Consider the following 15,416-nt stretch of genomic DNA (forward strand, 5'->3'; position numbering starts at 1 on the left):
ATAACATTTTCATTTATGGTTCTGAAGCACCTTTAGAAGTATACGACCTAAAGGATTCGTTTTATGTTTTACCACTGGCACAATCACAAACTGAATTTTTAGAGTTTATCAATAAAAATGATGTTACAATAAACACACACAAGCACACTGATCTCTTAAGATTTCCAATGGAAGGACTTGTGAACATCTTTCAATGATATGGTGTGCTTACTACTTACTTAAAGGTACCTAATAAGGTTAAAGTCCATTCCCCTAGGTTAATTAATAGGAACGGAAGAGACAGGCGAGACCAAGAAACAATCAAAATAAAAGCTGACAAAACTGAGAATTTCAAAGTGTATAAAGAACTTGCATTATAACTATAGTAAAGGGAGTAAATTCTTTGTTTTTTGAAAATGGAATTTAAATTACTCACTACCATAGTTCTTTTCCACAACTTTAAGATTTCTCAAATTGTATACTAAACCTAAATCTGAAGTTTAAAAGACTTGTTTGAGAATGGCAATTTCACCGACTAGTTCATATCAATAAGCAAAAGGCTATCATGGGTAGTTTTATGACAGGTGTCCCACAATCTGAAACAGGCTTTATAAGTCCAAACACGACAGAAGACAGACAATGGCTTTGAATGACAACTGAAAAGGAAATCCATGTTTGATTATAAAATAATGATATGAGAGTAACAAAATGGTATCCAAATAAAATGACTTTGTTTTTTACCTATTTTCTAGCTTGGGTAAAAGAAGCATAACCCCATCAAACTCATGCTAATCACTCAAATATAAAAGAAACATTTCTTGAAAAATTCTGGCCTTTGCAAACAATTCTGAGGGAACTAAAAGATAATCTTAGCTTCCCTCAAATGATCCTGCCAGGAGAAAAGCAACCAACCCATCTATGTTACTTAACATTATATAACTAGAGTTCTATTAAGCTGAATAACAACACTGACAAGTGACTTAGGAAAACTGAAAAAATCTGTCTCTTGAAGAACTTTAAAGATTAAATCTTCAAATTATCTACAAACATGAAAAACTGCTATGAAAACTTTATCAATTGTAGATCGGGACAGAAAGTACATAAAAAGGCCAAACCATTCTATCAACAAAATATCCTTATCTTCTGAAATCTTGAAAACAGATTTGTGATGGAATTTCATTTTAAGTGAGAAGTATTTTATGATGTCTATTACATGTATACATGTGCTATCAAAAAGCCCAGACAATTACTACCAACGTCTAGGCTCATTATAAAGGAGCAAGTGCCTTTTAATAACCATTTCTAAAACATCTAAGAAGGTGTTACCAGGGGATAGAGGAAAAGAGAAAGAGCAGGAGCTACTGAAGGGGTGTCACTGTGAGGTGATGGAGATGCTTTGGGACCGACAGAGGTGGTGGCTGCACAGCATTGTGAATGCACTAGCTGCTACTCAATTGTTCAGTTCAAAATGGCTGATACTCTACCAATTTCATCTCAACAAATTATTTACAGAAAAATTCTACAAAAGCCTGCAATAGTCTCAACACTTTCTCACAACTATTACTGCAAACTGAAGGGCATTTCTCATAATTATTATGTTAGCACACACAGTTACCTTCACCTATGAAGTTTACAGGGAAAATAAAATAGAAAAAAGCTTTCATTTCTAAGGTATACATTTTCCCATATTTATATAACTTCTATTTTAGAAAAAAATCTTTAGAGTCAAACATGGAACCAAATCAGAAGCCTTAAAGAAACTGAGTTCACAGGTTTAACAATTACAACCATGATCACCGGATGAGCATGGCTTGCCAGCTGGAACGTACCTGGATGACACCTTCCATCATGCTCACCATCTTGTTGACGACTGCAATGACTTTGTGCGTGCGCTCTGTAGGGCTGATGTCAGGTCTGTACTGGTTGGACAATACATACCGGCATGCCATATATAATACATATGTAGGGGACAACTTAAAGTGGACTGTAGAGCTATTAGTATAGTTTATAATCGCAGATAAGAATGAATCTTCAGCTGTGGAAAGATTTCAAAAATGAAGAAAACAGGAAAAAAAAACACCACAAAAATGAATGTGAAAATCAGATGGAGTAAAATGGATCAAGAAATAATTCACTACCAATGAAATCTGAAATTACTTACAACTTTCCCTGAATTCAATGCTTGCAGGCAGTATCAGTTCAGGCCCAGAAGCATCCTGCGTTCTAAAGGAAGAAAGCTAACATCACTTAAAGTAAGGTCACAGGGCATCACTGACAACCTGTGTTGATTTCTACAACTATTTTTTAAATCTATATACTGATCTTTTAAATGGAAAACAATAAAATACCTCATTTTCAGATGTAGCCTAATCATATGACATATTGGAAGTGATATATCATGACTCCTCTAAGAAGGTTAGTTTCTTGAAGTATATGCTTCCGCCATGAGAACAGATCTGACGCGATTCTGGATTATTAATGAACACTGCATGTCTAGTACAGGGATCAGGCTGTCTTGCATCTGCTACAGCTATGGCTCAGGTAACAGTGAAAAGAAAGTATTAAGTGACACAAAGAAAAACTAACCATGCCGAGCTTGAAACTGAGTTCTTATACTGAAAGAGAAAAGCTTCCTAAGACTTGGACTTTGTCTTTCTCTACTGACACAGGGTTAGACAAGCTGACCACTGTAAGTCTCCTTCAGCCATTAGGATCATCATTTCCCAATGCTTACAGTGACGCATGCCTTATAAAAAGATGTTCTACTCACTTACATTTCTTCTTATGGTCACATAAATTTCAGGTCCCTTCCATCATTTAGTCTAGATGCTACACAAATAAGGAACTGTCAAAAATTATAAATATGAAGAAACTATAATTTGGAACATTTATAAAAACTAGCATTGTGCTAATGTTTATTTATTTCCAGGTATTCAGATCAAATTAATTCAAAACTTAGGTTCATTTCTATCTCTATATAAATATTCTTCAAACAGTGTGTATCACCCATTGGCAGGGCATAAGTATGAAGGCTATTTTGTGAATCTCTTCTTTCAGTTGAATATATACATTTGTTTATGTGTGCGCATATGTGTGTGTTCACCACAGCACAATGTAAGATATAATCTTGTGTTGTAACTTCAGTTAAAAAGCATTATGAAAGCCATCGCTAGGTACAGACTCTTTAAAATGTACAAGACAATAAGTTACAAATCCAGTTTAGATTTCCTTATCTTTGTAGATTTATACTTTTCTCAATGAATAATGCTCAGCTTAAATATCCTTTCACTTAGACATGTGACTAGAACTTCAAGTAATTTACTTATTATTCTAAGTTTGCTACTCGCTATATTTTATATACAATACTTACCAAAAACCAACTAAACACATAGTAAAGTGATTAGCTTCCTTAACATTTCACAGTATCTTTATCATTTTATTTCAACTTTAACAGATTATCAGGAAGAATTCTCAAAAATGTCTTTGAAAAAATAAGAAAACTTAAATTGACAGTAAAAGTCAGGGAACGTGTGTTTTGCCTTTCTGCAAACTTAACTAAAATTTAAATTGTGGGGAATATAATGACTTACACTGTGATGAACATCTCTACTGGGTTAAATATTGACTTAACCTGAGACCAATACTTATTCAAATAAATCTTATTTGGCGAAACAGAAAGTCAACACAGCTCTCATATTTGAATCAGAAATACTCATTAGTGACTTAAACAACAGTCATTTCAGCAGCAATGTGTGTCTGTTCACCTTAGACAACTGGTAATGAACTGCCAGAATTAAGTATTTGGAATTGCTGGTCCGCTCATTAAATAAGTTAAAACACAGGTAATAAAAAACTTTCCTTCAAAAATAAAAAAAAAAGAGTAACTTATGACGATTACAGGTTTATAAGAATTTACAGACTGATTAACTATTTTTTTCAACAGCAAACTCATCTCTTCCCTCCATCGTCATCTTCTCCATGCACCAAAATACGAATAAAGAGAAATGAATATAATAGTGATACAAAATAATATAATAAAAATATAATCAAATATTTTGCTAACAATAAATATAATCCCCAATATTCTTTTTATCAACTTATATGCTTCAGAGTTGATTATTTAGTTTATGATCTAATGATTTAACTCAATAATTCAGAAAAAATGCTGCTATAAACAATGTAATTTAAATGTTAAATTATTTCAGCACATCTCCCTTACATTACCATTTTATAGACATCTACAATCGCAGTTAGGCAGTCATATATCTCATAAAGTGAGTCTGAATAAACTTTACCAATTATATTTTAAGAAATCTGGTAAAAAATGAATTTAAATTGTCATTGAAAAAAGAAAAAAAAAACAGTGACAATTAAAAGTCATTCCCTCCATTTAAAAGGGTTTTTTTCTTCACTAAAATTAGTATTTTAAACACGTTTAAATTTTTTCATGACTACATCAGTTAAATTAAGTAGTGCTTATTACAATTGCCTATGTGAAAAACCAAGAATGGGGCAGAAAGGCTCATCTGTTTCCATCACTGTCGTAACAGCAACAAAGTAACGTATTTTATAATTAAAGTCTTTAGTAACTCTGCAAACTAATCTTACCTTGTAAAAAATTTAAATTGTGTGTTATGGTAAAACATAATTTCTAACATACAATTAACCATGATACGACTATTTTGACACTACATTTATTTGACACTAATTTTGAAAATACTAAAAGCATTATCCTAATCCACTCCCTCATGTGAGTTCATTTACTCCTTCAAATATTTATGAGCTAGGAACTATGATTCATACTTCTCTGTCACACCTTATAAATATACAGAGGCATTCCTTACAATGCCAATTTACCATTCTGAACATCCTATTCCATCATGCACCACCCAAAACAAGTACAAACACAGAAAGTAAACTATTTATTATCACATGTAATAAAATTCACATAGCCAACAAAAATCTTGCATTAGAACCAAGTAAATATAAACATAAAGTTAAACCCTGGGATTCCCTTATGAGTCCACATATTTAATAACTGGTGATGAGTGATATTAAAATCCTGCAATATCCAGTGCCCTCTGCTGGAAGTTGGGAGATTGAAGAACTGTACATTCATCACCTGTGACTGAACTGATAGATGACCCTGGGGAAGTCATCTGCCTCATCTAACTACCTCACTGACTGGATCTTTGAAGGAAACAGAATGGCCTCTTCAAAAATCCATCTGAAAAGCCCCAAAAGAAGAATGCTGTCAGTTTCACTGCTGATAATGAGAACGCCATAAAAGTTATGCAGTATTTCCCTATTTCTGTCTGAGTTCATGTAGAGCTCTGGAGGAGAGCTGCTCAGCACTAAATCATGCTGCAGTTTCTACTAGTCAGTATCTGTTATTTACCGGTCACATTTAAGACTAAGACATGACTCTGCAACATTTAAGTAATTCTAGAGGTCACAAGGAAATAAGATTCTGACTAAGGTAACAAATATTAAAAATCATAAAACAAGGAAATAACAAAAGACGGTTCTCTGCCCAGAATAATCAGGCAGGAACAATGTAAGAAGAAAAAAAAAAATTCATCCTCCATCTATCCCCACAGGGAGACACAGGCACATCAGAGCACAAGACATAATACGGCACCTACAATTCTTAAAATCTGTTTCAAAATCATTTTGACCTTGTATATTTTTAAACACATGAAGATTTCTTCTAGAAATAGGTGAAATGACTATATTTTTTCCTAAATATAAAAATCATCCTATAAAAACTTCCTTTCTCTAGGTTTTTACAAAGTAGCAAATTTTAAATGGCAACATTTTAATTCAGTGTGCCTCCTATTTCAATCTGATAGCACTGTGGCATATAAGCAAGGAATATAATTATTGGTAAAGTATTTCTTTCAATGCAGTAACACAGAAAGGAAATGCCCTTAAAATATAGTATTGCTAACATTCTAAAAATGTCAGCTGAACCTTTATCAATTCAATAATCATTATCCTAACCCTTCTTTAGGAATATTTTCATTACTTTCACAATTTAAAAATGACGTATTTCCTACCTGCTTTCTTGCCTGCGATAATCTGGTTGCTGCTCTACTCTGATCATTGGCTTCACCATCCCCCGCTCGGCTGTGCTGGAGGCAGATGACACTCTGTCGCTGTCCAGCCTAGTGGTGCTCTATGTGGAGAGAAAGCATCATGCCTTTAGAACACCACAGACCAACCAAGCTTGACACTCAGTGTTGCAAGCAGATCTGATACAGGGCTGCCAAGTACGGTGAGCAAGAACGCAGACCAGGAAATAACAGAGCAATGCTGGGGACACTATGTCCACGGGGATGTGCCCAAAGCACACTGGTATTAAAGCATAGTAAGACACAAAGCCACTCTCATTCTCAAAGACTTAGGAGTTGGCAGTAAAATACAGGCTTGCAAAAGTGGTACATAGACTACACAATGATTTCTCCAAAAGTACATTAATAGTAATTTGATTCCAACAAGTTCTTTTAAAATCAGGATAAGAGATAAGAAAACAGGTATAATAAGAAGAGGCAGAGTCTTTTGGAGTTTATCATTTTTCAGAATAGATTCAGAAATCCTACTCATTATAGCTCAGTATCTAAGGAATTCAGTACCTAAACTGGCTTCTTTCTTGTCCTTCATCAACACCCAGGAAAACATGTATTATATGGTAACCCAATACAGCATATTTAAATACTTCTAGAAAGTATACAATTCTAGCCATTTGTATGGAATTTGTAGGCAGATAAAAGGATGAGTTACCTACATTAAGAAAATCATCAAAGAATAAAAAAATTTTATATAATGAAATTCACTGTAGAAAAAAGTTTCGTTTTACATGTTTACTATAGAAATTGAGCACAAGTAGTAAATAAAAAGTCATGTTTCTCTTACCACTTAGTGATTACTACTGTATGATACATACCCTTCCAGTCTTTCATGCTTTCCATAAATGGGATTATACAATCTACTTGGTAAAAAACCACTTTTTCAGATGTTATAAATATCTTACAATATCACTTGTTTTTATATTACAGACTTGTAATGGCCATTTAACATTCTGTTGTCTATTCATCATACTTCATTAAACCAATGCTTTATTACATCATTTAAAATGTTCATCAGTAGAGAGTGACAAGACAACTGTGCCTGTAAATATGGATATATTCACACAATGAATCCTTCCATAAGATTTATAGAAACAAAATTGCTGGTCAACGGATGGCAATACCACTTAAATACTATTAACAAACTCTTGTGACTAGTCATAGGGCAATGGATAAAGAAATTATGATATGGTTATATGCTTACATACCACAAAACGGTTTTCATTTATTTTTAATTACTAAAAAATGCTCACAAAGTAACAGCTGAAGAAAGCATGAAAGGTGTGTGTGGAGACAAATATATCTAATTGTGTTAAAATGTATACATGAACATATAGGCACACTAGAGTTGAGAAAAGGACCCTTCACGATGTTACTACCAAAGGTCAACCATAAATTGTGGATGAAGGTTTTTCATTTTTACTTTTTTCCTCTATTTACTAAGTTTTCTCTGTGGACTTCACATTTTTTAAAGAAACTAAATTTTTTTTACAAAAATTGGTCTCTTCAGCTCATTCAATTATTCATGAGATGGTTCCCAAGAGTCTTCTACACAGTAAGCATTTTTAAAGAAAAGTGCAATAAAAACACAGGAATGACATATGAAACAAAGCCCAACTTGCAGAGCTCACATTCTCTGAACAGCCAACAAACAGAGCATGTATCAGATGGTAATAAAGACTGCATGAATCTCTTAAATAAGGTGCTGTGACAGTGACAGGATGCTCAGGGATGACCTCTCCAGGAAAGTGGCTTTAAGCTGAGGTCTGAGACAAGAAGGGGCCAGCGTGTGAAAATCAAGGACAAGAAAACACACACTAGCACAAGAAAGGCCTTCCAATGGGAAAGAGGCAGGTGCAGGCACAGAACGGAAGCTCTGTGTGGCCTGAGTGAACAGCAGAGACACACACAGAGGAAAGCAGGCTCCGGGAATAAGGGGCTGAGCAAGTCAGGGTGGAGACTGATATATGGGTGAAGAAGCCACCCCAGGCTTCGAAAGCAGGGTAGTAACTAGAATCTAATTTACATTTTTAAATGTGAACAGAATGACGAGCTGAGTAGAATGGAAGAGGCTGCTCTTGGACCGTGTGATCCTCCCCTTGATGGCTACAGCCCAAGCCAGAGAGGCAGAGCAATCCCTGCACGCAGACCAAGAGAACGAAAGGACCAACTGGGAGTGGGGAAGAGGTTTCTGTTGGAGCAATGCCGCAGATGGAAGTACCGCCTTCAACGCCGCTGATGGAAGTACCACCTTCAACGCTGCAGATGGTGTACCGTCCTCAACACTGTAGGTGGTAGTACCGTCTTCAATGCTGCAGGTGGAAGTATAGTCTTAAGCACTGCAGATGGTGTACCATCCTCAACGCTGTAGGTGGTAGTACCACCTTCAATGCTGCAGGTGGAAGTATCGTCTTCAGCACTGCAGATGGTGTACCGTCTTCAATGCTGTAGGTGGTAGTACTGTCTTCAATGCTGCAGATGGAAGTATCGTCTTCAGCACTGCAGATGGTGTACCGTCTTCAGTGCTGTAGGTGGTAGTACCGCCTTCAATGCTGCAGGTGGAAGTATCGTCTTCAGCACTGCAGATGGTGTACCGTCCTCAACGCTGTAGGTGGTAGTACCGTCTTCAATGCTGCAGATGGAAGTATCGTCTTCAGCACTGCAGATGGTGTACCGTCTTCAATGCTGTAGGTGGTAGTACCGACTTCAATGCTGCAGATGGAAGTATCTTCTTCAGCGCTGCAGATGGTGTACCGTCTTCAACGCTGTAGGTGGTAGTACCACCTTCAATGCTGCAGATGGAAGTATCGTCTTCAGCGCTGCAGATGGTGTACCGTCTTCAACGCTGTAGGTGGTAGTACTGTCTTCAATGCTGCAGGTGGAAGTATCGTCTTCAGCACTGCAGATGGTGTACCGTCTTCAATGCTGTAGGTGGTAGTACTGTCTTCAATGCTGCAGATGGAAGTATCGTCTTCAGCGCTGCAGATGGTGTACCGTCTTCAACGCTGTAGGTGGTAGTACTGTCTTCAATGCTGCAGGTGGAAGTATCGCCTTCAGCGCTGCAGATGGTGTACTGTCCTCAACGCTGTAGGTGGTAGTACCGTCTTCAATGCTGCAGATGGAAGTATCGTCTTCAGCACTGCAGATGGTGTACCGTCTTCAATGCTGTAGGTGGTAGTACCGACTTCAATGCTGCAGATGGAAGTATCTTCTTCAGCGCTGCAGATGGTGTACCGTCTTCAACGCTGTAGGTGGTAGTACCACCTTCAATGCTGCAGATGGAAGTATCGTCTTCAGCGCTGCAGATGGTGTACCGTCTTCAACGCTGTAGGTGGTAGTACTGTCTTCAATGCTGCAGATGGAAGTATCGTCTTCAGCACTGCAGATGGTGTACCGTCCTCAACGCTGTAGGTGGTAGTACCGTCTTCAATGCTGCAGATGGAAGTATCGTCTTCAGCACTGCAGATGGTGTACCGTCCTCAACGCTGTAGGTGGTAGTAGCGTCTTCAATGCTGCAGATGGAAGTATCGTCTTCAGCACTGCAGATGGTGTACCGTCTTCAATGCTGTAGGTGGTAGTACCGCCTTCAATGCTGCAGGTGGAAGTATCGTCTTCAGCACTGCAGACGGTGTACCGTCCTCAACGCTGTAGGTGGTAGTACCGTCTTCAATGCTGCAGATGGAAGTATCGTCTTCAGCACTGCAGATGGTGTACCGTCCTCAACGCTGTAGGTGGTAGTACCGTCTTCAATGCTGCAGATGGAAGTATCGTCTTCAGCACTGCAGATGGTGTACCGTCTTCAATGCTGTAGGTGGTAGTACCGACTTCAATGCTGCAGATGGAAGTATCTTCTTCAGCGCTGCAGATGGTGTACCGTCTTCAACGCTGTAGGTGGTAGTACCGTCTTCAATGCTGCAGATGGAAGTATCGTCTTCAGCACTGCAGATGGTGTACCGTCCTCAACGCTGTAGGTGGTAGTACTGTCTTCAATGCTGCAGATGGAAGTATCGTCTTCAGCACTGCAGTTGGTGTACCGTCTTCAATGCTGTAGGTGGTAGTACCGACTTCAATGCTGCAGATGGAAGTATCTTCTTCAGCGCTGCAGATGGTGTACCGTCTTCAATGCTGTAGGTGGTAGTACCGCCTTCAATGCTGCAGGTGGAAGTATCGTCTTCAGCACTGCAGACGGTGTACCGTCCTCAACGCTGTAGGTGGTAGTACCGCCTTCAATGCTGCAGGTGGAAGTATCGTCTTCAGCACTGCCGATCGTGTACCATCCTCAACGCTGTAGGTGGTAGTACCGTCTTCAATGCTGCAGATGGAAGTATCGTCTTCAGCACTGCAGATGGTGTACCGTCTTCAATGCTGTAGGTGGTAGTACCGACTTCAATGCTGCAGATGGAAGTATCTTCTTCAGCGCTGCAGATGGTGTACCGTCTTCAACGCTGTAGGTGGTAGTACTGTCTTCAATGCTGCAGATGGAAGTATCGTCTTCAGCACTGCAGATGGTGTACCGTCTTCAATGCTGTAGGTGGTAGTACCGCCTTCAATGCTGCAGGTGGAAGTATCGTCTTCAGCACTGCAGACGGTGTACCGTCCTCAACGCTGTAGGTGGTAGTACCGTCTTCAATGCTGCAGATGGAAGTATCGTCTTCAGCACTGCAGATGGTGTACCATCTTCAATGCTGTAGGTGGTAGTACCGTCTTCAATGCTGCAGGTGGAAGTATCGTCTTCAGCACTGCAGATGGTGTACTGTCTTCAATGCTGTAGGTGGTAGTACCGTCTTCAATGCTGCAGATGGAAGTATCGTCTTCAGCACTGCAGATGGTGTACCGTCTTCGATGCTGTAGGTGGTAGTACCGACTTCAATGCTGCAGATGGAAGTATCTTCTTCAGCGCTGCAGATGGTGTACCGTCTTCAACGCTGTAGGTGGTAGTACCACCTTCAGTGCTGCAGATGGAAGTATCGTCTTCAGCGCTGCAGATGGTGTACCGTCTTCAACGCTGTAGGTGGTAGTACTGTCTTCAATGCTGCAGGTGGAAGTATCGTCTTCAGCACTGCAGATGGTGTACCATCCTCAACGCTGTAGGTGGTAGTACCACCTTCAATGCTGCAGGTGGAAGTATCGTCTTCAGTACTGCAGATGGTGTACCGTCTTCAACGCTGTAGGTGGTAGTACTGTCTTCAATGCTGCAGATGGAAGTATCATCTTCAGCACTGCAGATGGTGTACCGTCTTCAATGCTGTAGGTGGTAGTACCGCCTTCAATGCTGCAGGTGGAAGTATCATCTTCAGCACTGCAGATGGTGTACCGTCCTCAACGCTGTAGGTGGTAGTACCGTCTTCAATGCTGCAGATGGAAGTATCGTCTTCAGCACTGCAGATGGTGTACCGTCCTCAATGCTGTAGGTGGTAGTACTGTCTTCAGTGCTGCAGATGGAAGTATCGTCTTCAGCACTGCAGATGGTGTACCGTCCTCAACGCTGTAGGTGGTAGTACTGTCTTCAATGCTGCAGGTGGAAGTATCGTCTTCAGCACTGCAGATGGTGTACCGTCTTCAATGCTGTAGGTGGTAGTACCACCTTCAATGCTGCAGGTGGAAGTATCGTCTTCAGCACTGCAGATGGTGTACCATCCTCAACGCTGTAGGTGGTAGTACCACCTTCAATGCTGCAGGTGGAAGTATCGTCTTCAGCACTGCAGATGGTGTACCGTCTTCAATGCTGTAGGTGGTAGTACCACCTTCAATGCTGCAGGTGGAAGTATCGTCTTCAGCACTGCAGATGGTGTACCATCCTCAACGCTGTAGGTGGTAGTACCACCTTCAATGCTGCAGGTGGAAGTATAGTCTTCAGCGCTGCAGATGGTGTACCGTCTTCAACGCTGTAGGTGGTAGTACCGTCTTCAATGATGCAGATGGAAGTATCATCTTCAGCGCTGCAGATGGTGTACCGTCTTCAACGCTGTACGTGGTAGTACCGTCTTCAATGCTGCAGGTGGAAGTATAGTCTTCAGCACTGCAGATGGTGTACCGTCTTCAACGCTGTACGTGGTAGTACCGTCTTCAATGCTGCAGGTGGAAGTATCGTCTTCAGCGCTGCAGATGATGTACCGTCTTCAACGCTGTAGGTGGTAGTACTGCCTTCAATGCTGCAGATGGAAGTATCGTCTTCAGCGCTGCAGATGGTGTACCGTCTTCAACGCTGTAGATGGTAGTACCGCCTTCAATGCTGCAGGTGGAAGTATCGTCTTCAGCACTGCAGATGGTGTACCGTCTTCAACGCTGTACGTGGTAGTACCGTCTTCAATGCTGCAGATGGAAGTATCGTCTTCAGCACTGCAGATGGTGTACCGTCTTCAACGCTGTAGGTGGTAGTACTGCCTTCAATGGTGCAGATGGAAGTATCGTCTTCAGCGCTGCAGATGGTGTACCGTCCTCAACGCTGTAGGTGGTAGTACCGCCTTCAATGCTGCAGGTGGAAGTATCGTCTTCAGCACTGCAGACGGTGTACCGTCCTCAACGCTGTAGGTGGTAGTACCGTCTTCAATGCTGCAGATGGAAGTATCGTCTTCAGCGCTGCAGATGGTGTACCGTCTTCAACGCTGTAGGTGGTAGTGCCGTCTTCAATGCTGCAGGTGATAGTACCGCCTTCAACGGCACAGGTGGTAGTACTGTCTTCAACGCCGCAGATGGTATACCGTCTTCAACGCTGCAGATGGTAGTAACTGCCTTCAATGCTGTAGATGATAGTACCATCTTCAATGCTGCAGATGGTAGTACTGTCTTCAATGCTGCAGATGGTAACATCATCTTCTAAGATGAGGAAGGATCAGGTAAAGTTTGTTGACAGAGAAAATCTAGTCTTGTTTCAACTAGGCTTATTTTGAAATATGCATAGGATATGCAAATGAATGTCAAATAAGCCTTTAGAGATATGAGTCAGGGTTGGGTGTGGTGGCTCACACCTGTAACCCTAGCACTTTGGCAGAACCGCCCTCAACGCTGCAGACGGTAGTACTTTGGGAGGCTGAGGCAGGCGGTCTGCCTGAGCTCAGGAATTCAAGACCAGCCTGGACAACATGACAAAACCCCATCTCTACTAAAAACACAAAAATTAGCCAAGAATGGTGGTGAATGCCTGTAATCCCTGCTACTCAGGAGGCGGAGGCAGGAGAATCACTTGAACCTGGGAGGCACTGGCTGCAGTGAGCCAAGATTGTGCCACTGCACTCCAGCCTGAGCGACAAAGCAGACCCTGTCTAATATAAAAAAAAAAAAAGAGAGAGATATGAGTCTGGAGAGGAGAAAACCAAAGGGTTCACCTCATGTTCACGAGGGAACAATTAACATTAGATGGTATTTAAACTTAAGCAACAGGGTAAGCTCACCTAGGAAAGATGTATGAACAGAACAGATGGTACAGAAGAGGAAGAGATATCAACAAATCAAAGCAAGGAGAAACCACTACTACGTGGGGGAAAAAATCAGGAGGGTGATACCCTAGAAGCCAAAAGAAGAAAGTGTATCAAGTACATGGTAGTGGCCTCGCTAAAAACTCCTTCAATAAGTAACACAGGACAAATGAGTGCTGGATTTGGGAACTGGGAGTTCATCAGTTCCCCTGACAGACAGGCCCTGTGGAGGGAAGGGTGAAAATGAACAGGAATAGAGGAAAGAACAAGGAGTTCGGAAGTAGAGGCAGCAACCACAGATGAGTTTTTTTTTTTCCCCCCAAGAAACTGTGTAACAAACAGGAGTAGAAAAATGGGGTCAAAACTGGAGGGGTATAGAGTTTTCTAAGACGAGACTGTAACATGTTTTGATGCTGATGAGAACACTCCAGGACCATAGGCATTTGTTGTATCATGGCCTTCATTGAATCACACCTTGGGTAGTCCCTTCCTCCTGAATCTAGACTGGACCTGTATTTGATTTAACCAATAAAAAGTGGAGGAAACGACATTCAAGAAGGCCTGGAAGCTCCGTGGTTCTTGTGAGGCACGACTAGATGACAACTCCTGGCTGCCCTGATGGGGCAAAAGGTCCCCTGGAGAAGACGTGAGACGGCACAGACAGAGAGGGTCAGTGGGCCCTGCGTTCCAGCCACTGGCCATCAACTGATCTCCTAGACAAAGTCAGTCATACCAGTCATCAGTCACCACCAGCAAACAAGCTGCCCAGGTAAGCTCAAACCAGACTGCACAATGGTAAATAAATAAAACGGCTGCTGTTTAGCCACTAAGATTTGGAGTGGTTGTTATCCAGCAATAGAGAATGAAAATGAAAAAAGAAATGAACTAATTACTTAAGAGATAAGGGATAATTATGGAAGTGAAGTATCTGAGAAGGTTAACTGATGAATAGCATCTAGAACCTACACTGAGGGGTTAATAAGAGCAGGAGTGTATTAAGGACATTCTCACTGAGCAGGGCTAACTACACAGAAGCCTAGAAAACATGGAGGCTCTGCTTCAAAGAGAAAGCACAACATCCTGGCCCTAGAGAAAAGGATGGTCTGCTAACTTTCTTTTCTGTATCACTAACAGACAACACAGCAGATTAGGACAATCCACATTTAGGGACCACTGTGAAATCTGTTCTTACAAAGATGTTTTATAAGTACACATATGACCAGTTTACTGTAGTCCCCCTTATCCACAGTTTCACTTTCTACAGTTTCAGTTACCCGAGGTACGCTGCAGTCTGGAAGCAGGTGAGGACAATACAATAAGATATTTTGAGAGAGAAGACAGAGACCAAATTAACATACCTTTTATTAGAGGACATTGTTATAATATACATTGTTCCATTTATCTTTATTGTTGTTAATGCCTTAGTGTGCTTATTTTATAAATTAAACTTTATCACAGGTATATAAATACAGAAAAAAAACACAGTATTCATAGGCCTCTGTATTACCCATGGTTTCAGGCATCCGCTGGAGGTCTTGGAATGCAACCCCTAGCAGTGAGGGGAGACAACTATATTCATCCATGGTGTCCTATAAAGTGAAGCAAGCACAGTCCTATCAGGTAATACATAATTACCTACCTTGCTTGTCGGTAATGCTGTCCCACTATGAATATCTCCTCCTAAATCAAAAGTTGTCTCCTGAACAATTCTGATGGGATAAAAGAAGAAACACACTTGACTTAATAACACAAATGACAAGGCATAGTCTCTTCTTAATAAGCAAGGAAGAACTAAAATGCTCAATGTTCAAAGATTTTTAAGAAATTGCTCTATTTTCAGCACATGAACTTACAGAATTAAAAAACCACTTATGAGCTTTCTTTACTGGTATAT

At 40.5% G+C, this 15,416-nt stretch overlaps 1 protein-coding gene across 13 annotated transcripts in view; it reads right to left on the reverse strand.

Moving 5' to 3' along the window:
• Window positions 1-15,416, reverse strand: part of AFDN (afadin, adherens junction formation factor) — a 143,523-nt gene that overhangs the window by 53,470 nt on the left and 74,637 nt on the right. For all 13 annotated transcript variants that reach the window (XM_021670688.2, XM_064360460.1, XM_064360454.1 and 10 more), the window contains 4 exons: window positions 15,162-15,231; window positions 6,039-6,157; window positions 2,141-2,202; window positions 1,809-2,014 (listed from right to left, as the gene is read on the reverse strand). In XM_021670688.2, coding sequence (XP_021526363.1) covers window positions 1,809-2,014; window positions 2,141-2,202; window positions 6,039-6,157; window positions 15,162-15,231 — 457 coding nt within the window. The remainder of the gene's footprint in view (window positions 1-1,808; window positions 2,015-2,140; window positions 2,203-6,038; window positions 6,158-15,161; window positions 15,232-15,416) is intronic.

The sequence above is a fragment of the Aotus nancymaae genome, unplaced genomic scaffold, assembly GCF_030222135.1.
Source record: "Aotus nancymaae isolate 86718 unplaced genomic scaffold, 86718_ANA_hifiasm-v0.15.2.pri h1tg000040l, whole genome shotgun sequence".
NCBI classification, from domain to species: Eukaryota; Metazoa; Chordata; class Mammalia; order Primates; family Aotidae; genus Aotus; species Aotus nancymaae.